General features: G+C 42.9%; 1 protein-coding gene across 1 annotated transcript in view; it reads right to left on the bottom strand.

Annotated features, from left to right (window-relative positions):
• The window catches only part of POLR3B (RNA polymerase III subunit B), a 147,217-nt gene that overhangs the window by 91,255 nt on the left and 33,240 nt on the right, over positions 1-22,722 (bottom strand). Inside the window, exons 10-12 of the mRNA XM_020982425.2 lie at positions 18,003-18,125; positions 14,808-14,927; positions 10,541-10,675 (exon numbers count right to left, since the gene is read on the bottom strand). Coding sequence (XP_020838084.1) covers positions 10,541-10,675; positions 14,808-14,927; positions 18,003-18,125 — 378 coding nt within the window. The remainder of the gene's footprint in view (positions 1-10,540; positions 10,676-14,807; positions 14,928-18,002; positions 18,126-22,722) is intronic.

The following is a 22,722-nucleotide window of genomic DNA, read 5'->3' as shown; positions in this document are numbered from 1 at the left end:
GAATATCCTAACTAAAATCCAAAGCTCCTATATCAAAGAAAAAATATCATAAGTATCCAGAAAGAAGCAATTCAAGTACCAAGGTGCTACAGTCAGGATCACTCAAGATCTAGCAACTTCTAATATAAACAAAAGGTAATCTTGGAATGCTAACCAAGAATAATTTATCTTGCAAATCTGAATATATAATCCTACATGGGAAAAACAAGACATTAATGGAAGATAATTTTCACAAGCATTTGGAGGTGGTTTTTTTTTAAGATGTTTTGACAGATTATTCAGATCCCAAGAACTTGTGTGGTTTTCCTTCAAAGTATATATTTCACTTTGACAGGGAAAAAGTGAAAAGAATTGATAGGCTGTTAGTCTTTGACAGTCCCTTAATTCTGCCTATCAATCCTTTCGACTTTTTAACCCTGTCAAAGTAAAATACATACTTTGAAGGAAAACCACACAAGTTCTTGGGATCTGAATAACCTATCAAAACATCTTAAAAAACACCACCACCATAATGATATGGTGAAAAGAACAGAGCTGATTAGGAACTTTGAAATACCACCACGGAAATCAGAGAAACCTAGAGAAGTCAAGTTCTAGGAAGAATCTGGGAGGAGCTTTATGATGATGGAGTGCATTGGGAGAGAAGAAAAGAGTCTCCCTTCAAGTGCCTTAAAGTCTTCAAGGAATACAGAGGGAGTTACAAAAGAAAAGAGAGGTCTGAGGGTTGGACTGGTTCTGTTCTGAAAGGTCTGAAGAAGCAAAAGAGAATGAAGGGAAAAAGGGTAATACAGCAGTACAAACAGAAGGAAAAAGGAGGTGGAACGAACTAGGGATTGGTGATATAATGATAGCACAAAAAAAGAGACTTAAAGTACAGAAAAGGGAACAGACAGAAGTTCATAAGGAAGGAAAAATAAAATAAGCAAAGTAGTTTTGAAAGAAAATGTAGAAATATGTGTATACATAAGTGTTTTTTAAAGCAAAGTGACATGAAATGTACAATTTCATATACATTTCATTTTTATGTTCTCCCTACTGTGTGGAAATCATTTAAATTCAAAATTAAATAATAAATTTTTAAAGGGTAGGAATAATTTTTAAAAATGCAAATAGAAAGAATGAAACAATAGAAACCAAATGATGCAGAAGTATAATAACTAAGTTTGGTGCTAAAGATGAGACATGAAAAGGCACTTCCCTCAATGTCTTTGCAAAGATGGAGGACAATGGGGATGGAACACAAACAAGACATCAGAGTTTTTTTGACATATTGGTTGTTTAATTTTTTTTTATTAAAAAAAAGAGAGAGAATTGTTCTTTGGAAGAGGGAGAGAAAAATGTAGATGATTTAAACCAAAATACATCAATAAAAATTCATTTTAAAAAACTATTCACTTTTAAGATTTCGAATATTGCTAATAATCAGAAAAGGATATTTGTCTCTAAGCAATTCCCTAATAAGTCTAAGGGGAGAAAAGTAGTTGGGGGGTGGGAGTGGGGAGTTTGTAAATACTAATAAATTAAATGCTTTCTACTTTAGTGATCAAATAAAGTAGCATCCCAAAGCAACGGTCCTCTAATTCTGCTATTATTCTTTTGACTTTTTCCCTGTCAAAGTAAAATATATGCTTTGAAGAAAAACTGCACAAGTTCTTGTGATCTGAATAATCTAGCAAAACATCTTTAAAAACACCACCACCATAAAAATCTCAAAAAGAAAATAATCCAGAATTGCAGTTTTAAATCTGGAGTTCATGAATTTTTAAAAACATCTTGAAAGCTGTATTTCAATATCACTGGTTTATTTTGTAATCCTACGTACATTATTTGGTTTATTTAAAACTAGTAGTCTGAGAAGGAGTCCAACCAAAAGTTTCCCTGTGCTGCTAGCAGGGCTCAGAAAAAAAACAAAGATTAAGAACGCCTGGTCAAGACACTGTTAATTTAAAGAGAAAATTTTTCAAAGATGACATAAAAAATTTCCAAGTTCCCTCTCTGGCACACTGGAATCATTACTGCCCCCACCAAAGGAGACAGTTTTGTGTCATCTGCTTAAGTAAGGGTAAGTAAACGACAACACTGGTAAGAGCTGCTTCTTCATCTCTTTTCTCCGAGTGTCTTGCACATAGCACAAACTAAGACAGTCATGCTTAAAAATAACACAAAAATGCTTAACTTTCAGAGTATCTGAGCATTTAACAATTAATCGCTTTTTCATTATCAATAGTAAGTTATTGAAACTACTTTTTAAAGTGGGTGATAATAAATAATGATGAGCATTCATATATAATCTTTCTGTGTTCTGTGTACATGGAAATGCTTTGAGGCATGTTTAAGTTCAGAATAAAACAATTTTTTTAAAAAGAAAGGATTTTAAAAAGCAATGTAATGAAAAGAACAAAAACAAAACAAAATAGAGATACATAGACATGCAAAGTTTTCAATACTAGGTTCTCATTCTCATTCTTTTTCATTCTCAAGAGGGAAAAAAACAATGAAATAAAATATTTTAAAGAATCAGTCTCTATAAACCCAGGGGAAAAGAAGTCAATGGATATAGGGGTCCTCTTAATAAATTATGTACACACTACTGCCAGGGTCAAATATTAGCAAACTGAAAATTCCAAATTTCTTTAGAGGGTTAATTCTGCATTCTCTTCTCTCAAAATAAATGTTATTTGTAGAGCTGAGTATTAAAAGCAGATGAATTTTATTCCTAGCTACCCCTGGGAATGCTGCTTTTGAAGGGAACCTTGCTCAGTTTTCAGAAACTATCCCAATAGCTGAATTTGGCTTTGGGCTACTTTCTTTGCCCACCAGACAGACTCTCCTTTGAGGGAAACCAGCCCGGGGCCAGGGAGAATTTAGCACAGTCTAAGCAGCCCCAGTGAGCTCCCAAGCACCAAAAACACATGCAGGTAAAATGGACCCTTTGCTTCTGTGCAGAGGCAGCCCTGCCCTCAGAATTATTCTCTCCCTCCCAAGCATCTGTACCTGTGAAAACTCCAAACTGGGGGAGCCAAGGGAAATATTGGAAGAGGATGAAAGCTATCCATTTGATGATGTCTGAGGGAGAAAGAGAGAAGAGCCCGAAGCTGCATCCCCACCACCCCAGCAGCCTTCGCCCTGACCCCAAGGGCTCATTCTGATCCTCACCAGCTCCCTATGCCAGGGTACTTCTGTGTTTCTGCCTTATAACAAGAAACTTGCACTGGCTCCCAGCTGAACACACTGGAGCCAGCAGAGCTAAGCACAACAAAATGTCCTTTGAGCCAAGCAAGCAAAAAGTAAGTGCCATCAACAGAAGTGACACCCCTCGTTCACAAACTCATTAACATATTTCTCAGCCCCCAATTTTGCTGATTTTCAATGCGCTCAAAATAAGGCCAGAGAATAATGCTTCCCAATTCGCAAGCTCACCAACCGGGCTGCAAATGACTGCAAGCCCCAGTCACACAATAACCACATTATTTAGGTCAAGAGTAAAATGATTTAAAAGGAAAGGGATGGAATGCTGGTGATAATATTCAGTAACTTCCACAGCTAGTCCAGGCCTTTCAGCCTGCTTAAAACAGGAGCACCAAAGAGTAAATTATATTTAAGGGGAAATGCTGACAGCTCATCAATTGATTTTCAATGAAAATGCTAAAAAAAATTAATAAAGAAATTAAGCTGCTGAAATACAGTTTCACCAATTAGCTTAATGTCAGAGAATTCTAATTAGGCGCCTTGAGATTGCTGTTTAGTTTAAGCCTGCAGAGTGCCAAATTCTCCTTTTCACACAAACTGGTTGCAAAATGAAAGACATTAGGCAGCCTTAATTACATTATCAGAACAGCTGGGATTAGGCAATCTCTGAAGTCAAGGCGGCCTTCTTTTGTCACCGAGGAGAAATCCCTTGCTTTCCAGGGTGCCGGATTGTGGGGCTGTTCCATATCTCACCCATACAAAGCAAGATGCATTAGAAACAAAAAATTTCCAGACAAAGAATAGAGTACTGCTCAGCAAATAATGAACACATTAGCGAAAAAGAAAAGGCAGGTGAAAAGATTAAGCCTGGAATGGGCCGGTTTTGCTACCGCCTCTCCTGGCTGCTGGCCTCCCAGCCCTTCGTGGCAAAGCCAGCTTGGCCAGGCCCACACCGCCCTTATCTGAGGCACAAGCACATTTCAGGCCGGCCAGTCCCACAGGATGGGAAATTAGCGGCGATTGTTTTCACACATCTTGGCCAATACAATGTCTTTTATGTCTTTACATTGTCTGTAAAGCTATGTTTTCCCTACACAAGGGACACTCTTTATAAATCCGATTTTTGAAGCAACAGGATCCCCCCTCCAACCACCCCACCAGGCCAAGTTCCCTGACAACCAGGATGTCCAAAAAGCGAAATTACAACCCACAAAAAGCACACTTTCCCCAACTGCAAAAACACTTGTGATCCCGGGGGGTGGGGAGGCACACAGAGTGTAATCCCCAGGCCTGGAACATTTTATTTAGGCTTGCTGCTGTCCATCAAGCTTAGGCTAAAAACAGGAAGAGGTCAAAAGCCCCACTTCCAAGGGACTGCCTGAGAGGGAAAAGGAAGCTCAGGCCTTGATCAAACAGTCCGAGTCACTCTCCAGAGCCTCCTATAAACTTTGTCTTTCAATTTTGGCACACTGGGGGGGCCTGAAGATTGTCAACTCCTAAGTGCATGTGCCCTTATGCTCACAAGCACCACATCACCTTCGGTCCTGAAGGACCATAAGTTTCACTATTATTAATTGCTAATGATGGAAGTATTTGGCCAATGATGAGACTCCTGCATTCTGGGGCCTATCACTGCTGATTTTGTCTACCACTTATCTCCTCCATGAAAAGGACTTCACAGCGGGCGGTAGTCTATGGTGGGAATTATACCAGTTTTAGACGTGGGGGAAAGATGCTTACCCAGAGACAGCCACAAGACTGGAATGTGAACCAAAAATGCGTTAAAGGTGCCCATCTTTTCTGGTCCATAAAGCCATTGTAAAAAGTCCTTTATATAAAAAAGTAAAATCTTGAAAACGTTTAAGAAAACATTAACTGCTCTCTACTTTTTCTCATCATTTCTCCTAGCACAGCAGTATTCCAAACACAATCACATAGACCAGAACTTGTTCAGCCACCCCCTACTACAAAAGTCATGATTTCTTCTCTCCAATGAAAGTCAAGCCCTGCAAAAACAGTCCTGTTCTGTCCAGTGCCACCCCACCACCCCGACTCTGGGTCACCTGTTTTTGACCCATCCATACAAATGTAAAGTACCAAGTCTGGCAAGATGGAAATAAAGTGATCTGGAATGATCTCCAAACTCCTTTGTACAAATTTAAACAAAAAAGTTAAGCTTAACTGACAAAGTTAATCAACAGACCATATAAATGGAAATCACTTCATTTTAAGCACCAAGAACATTACAGGTACTTAATCAATGGTTGTGAAACTGAGTTGGATTTTCTATCTGATAACTAGTCACACAGTGACCTTGAACATCACTACGCAGAGATGAAAAGCACTTAGCTGCAAACAGGCAGAAATGTCCAAAAGCAATCTGCACATAACTCAAACGAGCCATCCCCTGCCATCTTACCAGATGTACCCAATCACTTCCACAGGAGGAGGTTTGGAAAAGACCTCAGCATAAGCTAGTGTCTTCACAGAATTTACAGTTTTGTAATCCAGAACTGCAGCATTCTTTCTGAGGAGACTGGCTCTCCCCACCTTGCCCAGGCTGGAGTGAAGGGCCAATCACAGGCTCAAACCCACTACTGAGTGACCTGGGGGCTTTGACTTGCTCTATTTCCAAGCTGAACCAGTTCCTTAGGGGTGGGTGGGAGAGGAGAGAAGCCGTCTTGGTGCCAGATTTAATGGAGACAGCCAAACAGCTTAGCCCACTCTGGCTCAGGCTCTCCAATTCAAGAGCCTGCTAGCCACAGCCTCCGCAGAAGCAGGTATTAGAGGTGTGTGCCACCAAGGCTGGTTCACAAAAATCATAATCAATAAACAGGCTGTCTGTAAGAAGATGAATAATGTACTTGCAGACTGTAGACAGTCCTGGAAGAACACGGTCCCTGCCCTCTGGGAATTTGTCAAAAGCGGGGTGAGGGGGTGGGATAAAGGAAAACATATAAAACATACATGTAAACCCTAAAGAGAATGACACGGTACAGCGGAAAGGAAACTGAACCTATGGTCAGGAGACACCTAGGTTCAAACCCCATTACTAATAATGAGTCGTGTGACCCTGGCCAAGTCACTGGGATTCTCTAAGCCTCCATTTTCCCATCTGTACAATGAGATAACACCTACCTCACCAAGACATCGGGAAAATCAAATGAGAATATGTGCAAACCACCAATCTTCTGCAAAAGGAATGAATCTGGGTCTGGATCTCAATTCGTTTTTATTTAAGGGTTAGATCTGATGGATATGTGAGGCACAAAACTGTAAGGAATCAAGGTATCTGCTGCCCAAAAGAAGTGAATGCTTAAAGAAAAAGCACCAAAAGCCTTAGAGGCAGAGAAACCACTTGTTATCTCTTATTACAGTCCCATAAAATTCTTAAGCTTTCAAACTGACAGTGATAAAACAACCCAAGTTTCACAACATGACGAGGGAAAACCGCTCATGGTTTAAATTAAATTTCCTCACCTCTAAAATGAAAATACAGAGGGGCTTTGCTGAAAATGTCCTGCTAACTCATGGAATTTGTTATAATTTACCAACCTCTTTTGGATCTAATTCAAGAGGACTTGTTTTGAGGCAGCTAGGTAGTGCAGTGAATAGAGCACCAGCCTTGGAGTCAGGAGGACCTGAGTTCAAATCTGGCCTCAGACAACATAACACTCACTAGCTGTGGCACTTGTTTTTCAAAAGTACAACGAGGAGAAGCACAGTCAAGGTAGCAGAGCAAAGGAAAATGAACAGACCCCTCCACATATGTCTAGAAAAACTCTGAATCCCAGCTGGCTAACAGTGACAGAGTCCAGTAACAATCTACTGAACTTCCAGCCAGGAACAAGCCAACAGATCCACCCTGGCTGAGGAACTTGCAGATCTCAGAGCAGGAGGGCAGGGAGTGGACTTTGCTCCAGGGTCACTCTGGGAGCTCTAAAAGCCCACAGGTCCCCACTCTGAGCTATCCTTCAGACCCCTGAAATGATACAACATTCAATGACACCCCAAGAAAGAGCAGAAGGACCCAAGAAGACAAAAGCTCAACTCGAACATTCCCCCATTTTTGAAAAATATCAAACAGGGCACTAGAAGAAAAAAATGAGAAAAGAAGTAAGAGACATGAAAAAATGATATGGAAAGAGAACTTAACAGTTTGAAAGAAAGAGAAATAAAAATTTACTGAAGAAAAAACTCCCTGAAAACGAAAATGACTCCTTGAGACATCAAGAAATATTACAACAAAGGGAAGGAAAGGGAAGAGATCTCATAAGAAAAACAAATGACCTGGAAAACAGATCAAGAAGAAAAAAATTCGGGATTATCAGACTACCTGAATGGCATGACCAAAAAAGGAGACTACACTTCATATTTCAAGAAATTGTAAAGCTGCTGAGACCTCTAAGAACCAAAAGGCAATGAACGTGGGAACAAGAAAGAATCCTCTCGTCACCTCCTGAAAACTTCCAGAAATATTACAGTCAAGATCCAGATCTCTCGACTCAAAGAAAAAAATCCTAGAAGCAGCCAGAAAGAAGGAATTCAAAGAACCACAACAAGGATCACACAAGATTAAGCAGCCACCACTTCCAAGAAGTAGAGAGCTTGCAACACGACATCCTGGAAAGCCAGTGCTAGAACTTTACAGCCAAGAACAATGCACCCAAGAAAACTAAGTATGATCCTATAAGGGAAAAAATGAATCTTTAATGAAACAGAGGCCTCCCAAGCATTCCTGATGAAAAGGCTAGAGCTGAGGAGAAGCTCTGAAGTGCAAACAAAGGAGATAAATAAAAAATATATAATATAAACATATAAGAAATATTAAAAAGGTAACCATGAACAACCATAAGGGACTAAACAAGAAAAATCTACCCACAGAAAAATATGAGATGATACATGTGTCCCCTCAGAACTCTAGCCATCATCAGGGGTCACAAGAGTTTAATTAGAAAGGGCCTAAGAGTGGTTCTATTATGTTCTGATTATCTTAAAAGAAGAATGGAAAAGAAGAAAATGAATACACTAGGGGGTAGGGGGAAGGAAAGGGAGAGAGATGGGGAAAATTATTTCACATGATTAGGGTGGGTACATAAAGTCTATGGAAACAAAGAATAAGGGGGGCAGGAAAGCAGGCAATACATGAACCTCACTTTCATCTGAACAGCTCAAAGGAGGGAAGAACACAAGTACACACACATATAAAAAAGAACAGAAATGTATCTCACTTAACAAGGAAACAGAAGGGAAAGAAAGCAAATAAAAGGGGTAATAAGGGGGAGGATAGATTCAGGGAGGGATTAGTCAGAAGCAAAACAAACTCTTAAAGAGAAGGCAGAAAATAAAGAGAAGGAAAATAGAATAGGATGAAGAGAAATATACAATTTACAATCATAACTGTGAATGTAAATGGGATGCACTCACCCATAAATGGAAGAGGATAGCACAATGTATTAGAAACTAGAATCTGACAATATATTGTTTACAAGAAACATTTCTGAAGCAGAAAGATACACCTTGAGTAAAAATAAGGAGCTACAGTAGAAACTATTATGCTTCAGCTGAAGAAGAAAAGGCAGGGGTGATAATCATAATCTCAAACAAAACAATAGCAAAAAGGGACTTAATTAAAAGAGAAAGAGAAATTACATTTTGCTGAAAGGTATCATGGACAATGAATAAATATCAATACTAAACATATATGCAAATGACACAGCACCTAAATTCTTAAAAGTCAAATGAGTTACAGGAAGAAATAGGCAGTAAAACTATAAAAGTGTAGATCTCAATATACTCCTCTTAGACTTAGATAAATCTAACCACAAAATAAGAAAAAAAAGAAATGAAGGACTGGAAAAGAATGAGAAAAGTTAGATACGACAGACTTCTGAAGATTATTAAATGGAAACAGAAAGGAGCATACCTATTTCACAGCTGGGAATTACCACACCTTCACAAAAACTGACTACATACTAGGGCATAAAAATCTCCCAAATGAATGCAAAAAAGCAGAAACATTAAAAGTGTCTTTTACAGACCATGATGCAATAAAAATTATATTCAATAAAAGGGCCTTGGAGGCAAAAATTAAAAGTTAATTGGAGGCTAAATCTCTTAATCCTAAAGAATGGGTGGATCAAAGTTCAAAAGTACAAGGAAAACCTGTAATCATATGAGTTTGCTTTAACAGTGTCTCATAAAACGGAATCCAAAAATAAAGCGCCAGAGAGTATCTATGGCTGGAGGCTCCAATCGTTTGATCTCAGCATCAGACAAGGTCAATCTCAGGTTGATAACTGTTGCCAGTTATCCCCCACCCCAAATTACCACCAGGAAACAACTAATCAGTTAATAAGCATCTATTAAGCACCTACCATGTGATAACAACTATGCCAAGAACTCCGATGTAAAGAGGCAGAAAGATGAAACACCCTTTGCCCTTAAGGGTCTTACATTCGATTGGGGGTGACAACATGTACATACATCCACATATCATAATACAAAATAAACACAAAGCAGTTTTGGGGACAGGTGGTGCTCTAGATAAAGCACTAGGCCTAGAATCAGGAAGACCTGAGCTCGAATCCAGCTTCAGAAACTTGCTAGTTGTGTGACTGTGAAACTGTCTGCCTCAGGTTCCTCACCTATAATATAGGGATAAGAGCACCTTCCTCCCAGGGCTGTCGTGAGGATCTGAGGAGATGACAAGTGTAAAGTGCTTAGCCGGGCATAGAGTAAGGGCTACATAAACACTGCTGCTGTTGCCGCTGCTAACACTACTCCCGTTTTGGGAGGAAGGACGCTAGCAGCAGAGACAGAGGGGAGTGAGGAATCCTCAAAAGCCCACCTGGGCTGCACTGTGAAGGAACAAACACGAAGAGAGAGCACATTCCAGGCCGAGGGAGCAGCCAGTACCAAGGCCGAGCGCGTGCAAGCAGCGGCAAAGGGCGGGCAGTTGTGCAGAGGGGTCTGGAACGGTGAGCTGGGGTCAGGTCTGATGTGCTTCGATGCCGACACTCCCCTCCCCTCCGGGCTGCTGAGGCAGCCCGGCCTCACGGCGTCACGTTCCCGGTTCCCAACAGCTCTCACTTTCTATGGTTCCAATTCACTTCAGAGGAAGGCACTGTTAGACACTTTATGCAGAGGGAACAGATCTGATTTATGTAGCAGTGTATTTTCATCACTGTAAGTGCTCGTTGATCCACCAGAGAAGTTACTCCATGTGGGGAGCACACGCATTTTAATCATGTACATGGCTGCTTCAAGTCCTACTTCCAAAAAACAAATGCCACCTAAACCGTTCTCGAGGAAAAATAAACCACAACACCCTCCCACAGAATTCACTCACTTGTCCAGCCAATTCCAAACGCTTGTTACCGTAGTAGTCTCGGTCATCAACTTTATTATCTCCTTGGGCCAAAATCACCCTTCGCACCATCACGGCAGTGTAGATACACTTTGCACGGAAATTGAATTCCTTCACCTACATTCCAAAAAAATAAAAAAGGGAATTTTGAGAAGACACACATTTCAATGAAGAAAAGGAAGAAATGCATTACTGATACAACATTCAATGGTATGGCATATGAGAAAAAAAAAATACCAAAATCATAATTTTATGACTTTGAATTCCTTCCAACACATATCTTAAGAACCCACTGTTCAGGGTGAGAAGCTAAACTCTGATAAAACACTGTCACTGACCTCAAAGAGCTCACAATCCAGTGGCAAGATAGCAGCTTATCAACTAAAAGCCCCAATAACTTACAGGAACTATTCTATGGGTCACTTCAGATCTTTTTTGGAAACAGGAGGGATGTAAATCAGAAATACTTCAAAGACCTGTGATTTCATTAGTGTGAGTTAGAACCATAGCGAGGAACTGTCCCATGCAGGATAAGCGTGTTTCCCCCAGTGGGGGGGGTGTGTGTGACAGGACAGGAAGGGGGCAGTCAGGATTCAGGAGAGTGGCACCACAACAAAGGGTCTCAGACCAAAAGTGATGGTACTGCAGAACAGTGGGTCAACAGAAGACTACAGGGTGAAATGTGAGGACCACAATTAATGCAAGAGGATATGTGGCTCTGCCCCCAGAAGATGAAGGCTCCTGGGAAAAGTTCTCTTTGCCCAGAGCAAGCTATAGCTCTGGTGTGGATATCCTCCCTGAGCCATCATAGATACGACTCCCTCCTTACCCCTCCAAAACAGACACACACACACACACACACACAAATACAAGTATACAACACATACACACTCTAGACAATCTTTGAGAGCTGTTGTAGCCAAAAAATTCATCAGCCTGTGGACAACCTGGTGATGACAGTGATGACTTGTTCCTTGGACAGTGATACACAGTCTGTCACTGAGCATGGACTTGAAGTTCTTCCAACTGGGTTAAGAAGCGTTTGCGCCCTCATGGCACTAGCACAAGTATGTACTACGAGGAAGCACCCAGACAAGGTGCTCACAGAGGATCAAGCGTGAGTGACTGTCACAAAGAGGAATTCCCTATCTTTGCATCAACTCCCCAGACTGGTCTTCTCTAGGGGAGCCCTAGGGCATGCCCGCATGGACACCCAAGACAAGCAGTTGAGAAGTGGCTGTGCGGTCTTAAGCAGTAAGTCAAGTACACTGCCTCAGCTAACACAGGGATGAATGCGGAAAGGCTCACTCTGCTGCCAGGTGCCCAGTGACTCTAGTGATTATCCACAGGTAGTCCCCTGGACAACAAGCAAAGACACAACGCACTTCTGCCCTGGCTGCCGTGTTCATTAAAATTCTAGTAAGAGCTTTTTCGGTGAACTTTCGTTGAAAGGCTTTGCAATGGAAAGCCATCTGAATCAAAAAGGACAACAGCCCTTCTGCTTTAGTGTGGTTTTTCCAAGAACATCATTAATAATACATAACATCAGAAATCTGTCTGTTCTATAAAAGTTCAGCTCTGTTTTCATACTAAGTTAACGTACTCAATTACTGAGAACTTTAAACTTGTAAAAATAAAAATACCATGCTAAAAGCTGCTTTGTCATGTTGTACGCCCACAACTATTAAGGATAAATAAGAAGACACAGAAGAAATTATGGATTTTTTGTTTATCTGGTTTTTTTTAAAAGAAAAGTCCTTCACCTTCTCTATCTAAATTATAATCCAAATACAATCAAAAGAAAAAACAGCCCTTGAGAAATAATATAAAACTATGGCAATTTAAATGAAAACTTGGTATTCTGACAATGTAATTTCCTATTCAGTTTGATCTAATTTACATTTTATTTTTCTGACTACAGGCATGGCAAGCTGGTACCTTCCTAATGACTCGCTATTCTATTATTCGTCTTTGTACCAAATGGGAAAAATGAAGTGGCCTGCATTAACCCGATTAAGTCACTCCACCTTCTTCCTTTTGCGTGGACCGTGGCAGGTTCTCAGGGAGCTCTGATAAGTGACCAGTGATGAATACACACTCTTTAGCCACAACAGGACTTCCCTTTGCACTTCATCACACACTTGGCTCCAAACTCCTTCTTCCTCTTTCAAAGGTTACAGTGTTGGGAAGCAAACATTACAACTAAACCAAAACAGCCAACGATGTTCTTCAGCTCCTTAAAGGCTGTTCTCACCCAAGACAAGAGTTGGAAACCTCTGTGGGCAGAACGCCAGAACAATGCTCCGGTATCCTGGGTGGGTGCTATGGGGCCGCCTGTCGGCACTGGCACACAGACGACAGCCCTTCAAAAGAAAATGAACTTGAACTCTGAACTCTGCAGTAAGTCCCCAAGGCCTAGAGATGGGCCTGAGGCTGAGGAAGCCGGAACTCTGTGGAGGGAGAGACCAGGGAGCCATGGGAAAAGCCTCTCCATGCAGGCCGCCCGGTGACACGTAGCCTCGGAGCTAGTGGACCCTGACCACGTTCCCTCGTCAGGCAGCAAGCATTTACTAAGCATGACTGCATGCCAGGCACACAGTGATGTGTTACCGGGGCTGAATCAGTCTAGAAATGAAGAGCTCACCCTCAGTTCACTCTGGGGAACACTCTGCAGCCCATTCTTCCATTCCAGGCCCGAAACGTCACTGCCTCGCACTGAACCAAAACACCAGGCCTTCTTTTTTGTGTGGCCTGCCACAAGAACAGCTGGTTCATCCAGCAGTCTGAGGATTCAGCATCTACTATGCCCGGGCACTCGGTCAAAAGCACTTGCTACGTACGCATCTGGCCCTAAGTGCCGGGGATGCAAAGAAAGACAAAAACACAGCATCCGTGAGGAGCTCAGCCTGACGGGAGAGACAGCGTGCAAACAGCCACGTTCCAAAAGAGCTAGGAGGGGAGAAATATGGGAGCAGAACAGACTGAGGTCACAGAATCAGAGCTTGGTCCTGGAAGAGCCTGGGCAGAGGAGCCAGGAGGGCGAGGTGAACCGAGAGAGCGCGACAGGGTCAGCAGACAGCCAGTGAGAAGGCCGAGCGGTGGCAGATGGGAGTGATGGGGGGAGGATCACCAAGGAAGGGCAGAAGAGGCCGGGCTGCAAAGGGACTCTAAATGCCAAGAAAAGCATTTAAATTTGATCCTGGAGGCAACAGGGAAGTTTAAGGTGGTTTACTGAGGAGGGCGTGACATGGTCAGACTTGTAGTTAAGGAACATCATACAGGCAGCTGAGTGAAGGATGGACTGGAGCAGAGAGAGACTTGGGGCAAATGACACCCGGAAAGCTACTGCAACAGTCCAGGTGTGAGGCAGAGAAAGCCTGCACCAGGCCGGTGACCGTGACAGTAATCCTGTCTGATCCTCACAACGACCCTGGGAGGGAGGTGCGACTATCTTCCCTATTCTACAGATGAGGAAACTGAGGGTAAGGGATGTGCCCGACTCTAGGCCCAGTGTTCCATCCACCAGGCCACCTAGCTGCCAGGAGAACCAGGAGTGGACAGAGGATCCGAGAGAAGAAGATGATTATCAACGGCTGCAGAGGGGCCAGGAAGGATGAGGATGGACCGTCAGGACTGGGCAACTAAGAAATCTTCAGTAACTCAGAGAAAAGGGCTTCAGTTTTTCAGTTGAATGATGAGGTCAGACGCCAGACAGCAGCGGATTTAAAATCAAGTCAGAGGAAAGGAAGTGGGAGCACCAAGTGTGGACAACTTCCTCAAGGTGTTTAGCCATGAAGGGGAAGAAGGATATAGGATAAAGGCCAAGAGGGATGGCAGGATTAAGTGCAGTTGCTTTTTTTTTAAGGATGAGAGGAATCATGTAAGCAGCAGGGAATGAATCCCTGGACGGGAAGAGACTGAAGATGTCAGATACAACAAAGGTCTAGAAGTCAGGACCCCTGGGCTCTCCAGCCCGGGCTCCATCACCATCTAGCTGTTACTTTGGACAAATCACTCTCTGGAGCTCAGTTTCTTCAGCTAAAAAGTGAGTGGCTAACACTAGGGCCCCTTTGAGAACCCCAGTATACTCAAAAACTCAGGTGAGGTCACTTTAAAACTCCTCTCTCAAGGAAAGGGCCCGAAATTAAGAGTCATAGCAAAGGTTTATTTTCAGTTTTATAACAGAAATATCGCTGACCAAGGGTTACACTTGAGCATTTATTTATTTGGTTTGAAAGGCATGACTTACCGGCACATGGGTGAGAATGGTTGACGCCAACAGCTCTCTTGCCTCTTCCATCCTGGTCTTCTTTGGTCCCCCTCCCCACATCCTTTGTCTTCTTACTTTGTTTCCTATATACTTAAGGGCCTGAAAAACAAGTTAATGCCATAGCAGCGTTCAAATGACTTTACCGTCAGGTAGCATCGTGAATGCACCCAACTGTATGTGGAAAATGGACAACCCAGGCATACCCACGCAGCTCTGCCCCGACAAGGGGAGTTTTAACAACTCCATCGATACAGCGTAACCCCACCCCACAGCGATATTGTGAAAGGCTGCTCTATCACTATTTAGCTCATCACCAACATCTTATTTTTATGGAACAAACTTCCCCCAGAAAGCTGATTTGCTAATATCATATTTTCATGGAACTAATTAATGGGTAGGCTAGTCATTACCTTCTATTAGAGAGAGCAACATTTGATTATACAAAGCAAATTGACTAAATCACAATACATCTTATAAAAATTAACTTTATCAGTCATTATTATTTAAATAACTAGGTACAAACAAGATATATAATCATAGCAGATGGAAGGTAAGCCATCTCTTGGACCAGGAAAGGTTTTCTGAAAATAGCAGGATGTGAGCTGAGTCTTGAAGGAGGTCAGAGAAATTAAGAAGCAAAGTTAAGAAGGCAAACATCCTAGACATGGGGGGGCCAGCCAGTGCAAAAGCCCAGAAACAGGAGGAGAGTCATGCACATGGAACAGTAAATGGGCCAATGGAACTAAATCCGAGTACATGAAAGAGAGTAAAATATAAACAGACTGTAGAGACTGGAGGTGCAGGTTGTGAAGAGATTTCTGGGCCAAAAGAGGACTTTATATCTGATCCTTAAGGAAAGAGGGAGCCATTGGAATTCACTAAGTAGGGAGAGGATGTGGTCAGAACATGTTAGGAAAATCATTATAGCAGCCAAATGGCAGACAGACTGGAGTGGGGACGGACTTCGGACAGGGAGACCAGCTGAAAGCTACTTTGAGAGTCAGGTGGGAGGTGAGGAGGCCCTGAACTGGGCTGTGGGCTGTAAAAGTGGACAGATGGGGACATCTGGGAGAGAAGTCAAGGTAGAAACAATGAGCTCTAGCAACAGACTGGATCCGTGGATTGAGTGCAAGCAAAGAGTCGAGGATGACAATGAGCCCAGGTGATGGGGAGAACCCTTGACATTAATAAGGAAACTGGAGAGAAGAGTTGGGGAGAAAGATAATATCATCTAAGGGACAGAGAGACCAATATAATGACACAGACACTATGTACATATATGTAAGTGTACATATGTAATTATGTGGGGGGCCCAGGGAGGATAAGCATTCAAATCTCGGAACCCCCCTGCACACGTACAAACAGGGCCCTTTGGTAAGGTGAGTCATAAGACAGATGCCTGGGGCACTGAGAAGTTCAGTGACTTCTGCCCATGGGGCAGTAAAGATGGGTCAGAGGCAGGAATGATTGCAGGTCTTTCAGACTCTGAAGGCAGGCGTTGATATTCGAGGTTCGGCCTCCCCTTCCTACACTCCGTCATTATTCTGACTGTGTGCTATAGTACGTGATGGACTGAGCTGTGTTTCACCGAAAGGGACTAAAGATATCAGGAAACTGAACAGGTAAATTCTGGCAGCCCTCAAGAACCCCCTGAGCTCACGTCACAGGAAAGATTACTCGTAAAGCAGATCAGAAACAGAGCTCTCAGCCCTGCTTTTCTAAATCAACAGGCACCTTTAAGATTCTGCGCCCAGATGACTGGGTGGATAGTGGTTAGAAGCAGCAGACCAGCCAGCTGGAGGGGGCGAGCACGGGTTCACTTCTGGACACAGTGGGCCGGTGCTGGTGGCACTGGCAGGTAGTTGGTGCTACAGGGCTCATGCCCCGGCTTACTGTACTGGCCCAGGATCTGACACTGAGTGAGCCACTCACTCCCTAATCGTCCAGAGCTGCTCCAGACGTCTTCTCACCAGGCCCTCCTCCCACTCTCAAACATCTAGACAGGGCTTCTTCTGCTTCGAATTAGGAGACTGAGGATTGCCCAGTCAAAGACTATTAAATGGCCAAAACAACAGTAACCTTAGTTAGTGAAAGGAAGTAGAAGCATTGAACTCTAGAACTCAAGTCATTTTTCTCAAAACTGCCCAATGATCATAATCCATGGCCTCCAATTATCTTCATCAACTGAAGACACCAGGGAAAAGGAAGAACAACCAAACCTCTCAGGACCTTCAAGCACTTTGCATACCTTAGCCCACATCAGCTCACTTAGTCTCTACTGCACAGGACACACCAGATGATAGGCTGGGGGGAGGATTCACAAAACATAAGCCAGAGGGAAAGGCTAGCCTGGCACTCCCCTCTGACACAGGTGACCTGGAAAATGAATGTTCCCTGTAGATCAATAAAGAAGAAAATCTTCTCTGCTCCTTAACACAGCCAGCATCCTGCTCTGCACCGTTCATTTACATTTACTGAAGCGCCACGCGATCCTAGAATAAAGAGCACGGAAGAACCAGGCCCCAAGCATCCGTATACTATTTAGAAGAAAAATCAAGCTGGTTCTAGAAGTCCCTGGAGAGCATTTTGTTCTATGCCCCCACGGCCCCGCCAGGGGACCCAGCCCAGCATTCCAGAATTCTCAGGGCAATGGCAACCTTCAGGGGTGGCTGGCCAGTCCTGCTGTAGCAGAGCGGGTCACCCCTTCATCTGAGGGTCGGGATGGCCCTTAGGGGAAGGAGAGCAACGAAGACCACACACAACTGGATGCTTGGAGGGCAGGCCCTGGAGGAGGGGAATAGCTGAATGGGAATGTCAAGAGAGGCAGCCACGGGAAAAAACTGGCAACTCCCGCAAAGCCACTTCAGGTAGGAGCAGTAAATTGCACAATCTATCCAAGTAGCCTGAGAAGTGGGCTTCTTCACTTCTCACTGCAACAGGAGCTTCTTGGCTCCATGTTCTCCTTCTAACCAGGATGCCTCGCACGACCACGTTCTTTTGATAGGTTCGGTCCTCCTCCCATCTCCCTTCTCCCACTCCTTCCTCCCATAAGCTCTCTCAGCTCTCACTCCCAACTTCTCCAAACAGGAAATGCTGCATCAGTCCCCGTAGAAAGGAGCAATGTTGAGTTTCCAATTGAATGTTATGGCCAAGGACAGATATGAAAAGACACACCTGCATCTGTGTGAAAATCTGAGCTTTCTGGCACTCCTCCAAACTGGGACCGAAGGCAGCCATCACGTGCTCCTCCGTGCCAATCATCTGCACGATTTCTTGGTCACTCTCAACCCCCATGGCCTAGGAAAGGAAGAAAAGGCAGAATGAGGGCTGGCTTTGTGTTAGCTCGCTGACATTTGCTTATGCTAATTTGGCATTGTTTGCCGGCATTACTCCTAAGCAAAAGCCAGCTCTTCTCTCAGAAACAGTGCCATCTGGCATTGGCAGCACACGCTCCAGCTTGGGAAGAACCTTGATAAGGGGAGGAAAAGAAACGCTCTGAGTACATTTTGCAAAGTTTTAAAATATCCTAGTACAAATTCTTAATAAAGAAGGAAGGTGGAGGAAACCAGCCACCATGACAGACAAGCTGAAACTGCCTAGTTAAAGGGCACAATCTCAGACATCGAGTACTACTGAAAGATACATAAAGGATCACAAACAGAGACCAATTATTATCGCTACAAGATTAATTTTACTGGATGCCATCACCACTCATTTCATGATACAGCTAAAAAAATCCCACTTGTAGAACATTTTAACATTTTATTTTCATCATTTTGTAGGAGTCTTGTAATATCTTAGTTTTGAAAAGAGCTTTATACACTAAGAAAGTGCTTAACAGCTTTAGGAAAATCTCTTTATCGGTAACTGTTTCAAGGTGGCAAACAGCAGTGCAGGTCTTTGTGAATTCCAGATGGTGCTGAAGCTTGTCCATGCACACATTTGTCTGGAATTCTGCCAGATCAAGAAACAGGGAGTAAGCTCACTAAACCTCTCTAGGCAGAGCAATAATGTGGTTCTCAGAAGTTGGGCAAAAGTTCCGTTTGCATTCAAATTCTTCCTTTTGAGAACTAGAGCAAAGGCCGGACTGGAAAGACTTGCCAAGATATAACCAATTTCCAAATATAGTATCTGCTATTTTCTGGTTCTTCTGTTTTATGGCTGCACAGAACAAAACCAAAAAAGCTTTTTAGAAAGGCTTGAAAAAGGCAGTTCTTATCCCATACACCAGCACCAAAAAACTTCTGACCATCTGGGGAGAGTGGATAAACCACTGGGCTCCCAGGCAGAACCCCCATCTCACTCCTGATTCTACCCCAGCTCTTATCAGAGTGCCTGGCACCTCACAGGCACTTCAGAAATGTTTGCTGACTGCCTGACTGTCCTTCTAGGTGACCTTCTCTGGAGCCCCAGCTCTTCATCTGCAAAGGGAAAAGGCTGAATTACAGATAATCTCGCAGGTTTCTTCCAGCCCTAACACCCAAGGTGCTTCATCCATCTCTGATTTTTCTTCCTCCAATTTGCCTTGAGTTCTCTTATAGATTGGAAATGTAAAATTAACAGGAATTGTGAAACTGTGGGAGGGGGAGGAAACAGAAATGTCAGAAATAGCTGAAATGTATACAATATCTTCTTTTTTCTAGAACCCTTCACAAATCTAAAGTAACTTCATTAACTTAGAATATATAAATGTATTGTACATAATGCAATATATAGTAAAAACAGACTTTGGGTCAGGGAAAACCTGGGTTCAAATCCTGCCTTGGGCATTTATTAGCTATGTGACTGAGCTAATCATTCAACTTCACCTGGAAGATGGGGATTAGCAAGACTTAGAATTCCTATCTCACAGCATTCTTGGGAAGATCCAATGAAGTGACTAGATAGAGATGGGGCTAGATCTGGGAGTTCATTAATAAAAGGAACTCACATATGAAGAAACATCTTCATCCGGTACAGAGAAGCCTCCTCTTTTCGATGGATAGTTTTAGCTTTGACTAAAGCACTGAGATTTTAAGTGACTTATCCAGGATCACACAACCAGGATGTGTCAACCTAGGTCTTCCTGGCCCTAGGGCCAACTCACAGTGGCTACATCCATCTCCTCTGACTTTATTTTAAACCCTAAGTCGCCTGGCTTCTGGCCTCATCGTCTGGCTGACTGCCCTCTCCAAAACTACCAAAACCAATGGCTTTTTCCTCAGTCCTCATCCTTCTTGACCTCTCTGCAGCCTTTGAGACTGTCAATTGTCATTCTCTCCCAGATATTCTCTAAGTTTTCGTATCACCATTATCCTCTGGATCTCCTGTCCACCCACTCTTTCTTGGTCTCTTTCACTGGATTTTCTCCCAGGTCAAGTGCACTAACCATAGAGATTCCACTAGGCCCTGTTCTGGGCCTTCTTCTGTACCAGGAATTCTTAATCTAGGGTCCATGAACTTGTTTTTTAAAAGTATTTTAACAACAATTTCAATATAACTGGTTTCTTTCATAATTCTGTGTATTTTAATTTATCCATTAAATTCGTCTGAAAAGGGATCCAAACAGACTCCCAACTTCCAAAGGGGTCGTCCCACAACACAAAAAAGATTAAGACTCTAGACGGACTTGCACAGAGATCTCATCAGCTCCCAAGGATTCAATGATCTCTATGGAGACAACTCCCGACTTTATATATGCAACCCAGAGCTCTCTCCTGAGCACCTGCCTTTTGGACAGCTCACATTCAACATGGCACCAAACAGAACTCATTATCTTTCCTCCAAAACTCTTCCTATTGCTGCTAAGGGCATTACCCATCCTCTCAGGCAATGCCTCCTCATTTCAATCCACCCTCCTTTCAGCTCCCACAATGGCTTTCCTATGAAATGCAAGGATGACCAGATCATCTCCCCGTTCAAGAAACTCCAGTGACTCCCAATCTGCCTTCAGGATCAGACATAAAGCCCTCTACATTGGCAATGAAAGGCCTTCACCAACGTCCCAGTCTTCTTACACTTATACTTTACTTAGCTCCATTTATTGTCCCTTATGGGGGACACTCCATTTCCCCGACGCCATGCTTTTCCCTTGGCCGTCCTCCACAACTCTCCTACATCCCCAGCTTCGCTGGCCTCCTTCAAGACTCACCTCGGATTTCCCCTTCTGCAAGAAGCCTTTCCCTATTGACAGCACCTTCCATTTATACTGTCTCATGGGCATCAAATTCTTTACTTGTTTTCTCTGGCATTTGATTGTGAGGTCCTCGAAGACAGAAACAAGGTTCTTATCATTCCTGAATCCCCAACTCTTAGCACAGTGCCCAGCACACAGTAAGTGCTTAATAAACACTTACTGACTTACTATGCCACATTCTTGCTCTAAGACAAAATATGTAAAATATTTTTGAAACTTTAAAGTGCTACAGAAGTGCCAGCTGTCATCATGACAACATTTGCTCATAAAAAATATTGGGCTCATTTCAAAATGTGAAACTCCATTCAAAACTGTCTTTCTCCATTACTCTACCAACAGGTTGGTGGGAGGGGAGGAGAACAAGCCTTCACCTCTTCAATGGAACCTTTTCCAGAAGATATCAGAAGTAACATTCCAAGGGCTTAGAAGCCCAGTGACTAACAATCAACATTCACTGAACCTCTCTCCACTTCAGTTTCCTCCTCTGTAAATGAGGATCATAGTACTTCCCTCACAGAGCTGTTGTGAAGTTCAAACGAGCTACGTAAATGGAAGTTCTTAAAAGCCAAGAAAATTACAAAGCCAGCTTGGTTCCATTCAGCCGAGTATTTATTAGACACCTCCTGCATGCAAGGCACCATGGCAGGCCACACAAGTGGACAGAGGGACGAAACTAGTGACATCCAGAACTAGCACCTTTCTAAGGTCTCATGGAAAACACGCTGTTCATAAAAATGTAACGCTTTCATAGGGCTGAACGCAAAAACACCCTTTCCTAAAGACCACAGAGGGGAGGGGTTGAGATGTCTTGAGTCAACACCAGCAGGGGGAACAAGGAATCAAAATGCGAATGTGAGAGTTTTACAGCACGTACTTCAATGTTAGTAATGTTAGAGGTGGATGTGTAATTCTCTTCTCAGGCATGACAAAACTTTTTCTTCTAGTTTTACAGATGACTTATTTACAACAGTTCCAAGTATACCTTCTTCCCTTACCTAATGAACATTCCTTTGGTGCAAAGAATGAAAAAGTTAAACAAAACCAACTTACACACCAAAGACCCTAACAGCATAGTTCTCCAGCTCAAAAGCAAGAAAAGAGGTACATTCTGAAGGGGAATTTACAAAAAAAGAAGTCGGTTTTGACAAGGATTCAAAATCCCCTGGAGCATAGCACACTATATTTCTCTTAAAAAGACCAACTCAAACAGTTTTTGAACAAAGGAAGTCCATTACTAAACGTATATGGAAAGTGCACATCCCAAAGCAATAAGTAAATAAACCAAGCTGGTGAAAACTTTTGCACATACAAATGAGCTCACCAAAAATTAAAGAGGTTAGCAAATAAAAAGTCAGCTGACCCAACACTTTCTCATCCACAGTAAACAAGCACCCCTAAACAAACAGCAGATCTGGACAGTGAGTTTTGTGCATGGACATGAAGAAAACAAGAACACAATCTCTGTGGTCACCAAGCTAAAGAACGATGAGCATCCATCTGAGACATCAACCAACCCTCCCCAAAGAAATTACAGATCATCAGAAGCACACTGGCGAGACTGCAAGGAGACAGATCATACTCAGGCCTTGACACGCACAGGACTCTTAGCTTCTGGCCAAGCAGCAGCCAGGGTTTTTTTGCCTTTCTTTGTACCCCCAGCATTTAGCCCCAGGCCTGGCTTGTAGGTGTCCATAGTCAACAAACACGTATTAAAATTTA

The sequence above is a fragment of the Phascolarctos cinereus genome, unplaced genomic scaffold (genome assembly GCF_003287225.1).
Source record: "Phascolarctos cinereus isolate Bilbo 61053 unplaced genomic scaffold, phaCin_HiC Scaffold_1;HRSCAF=81, whole genome shotgun sequence".
Lineage (NCBI taxonomy): Eukaryota > Metazoa > Chordata > Mammalia > Diprotodontia > Phascolarctidae > Phascolarctos > Phascolarctos cinereus.
The sequence above is the reverse complement of the archived record's forward strand: the minus strand, read 5'-3'. Positions and strand labels throughout refer to the sequence as shown.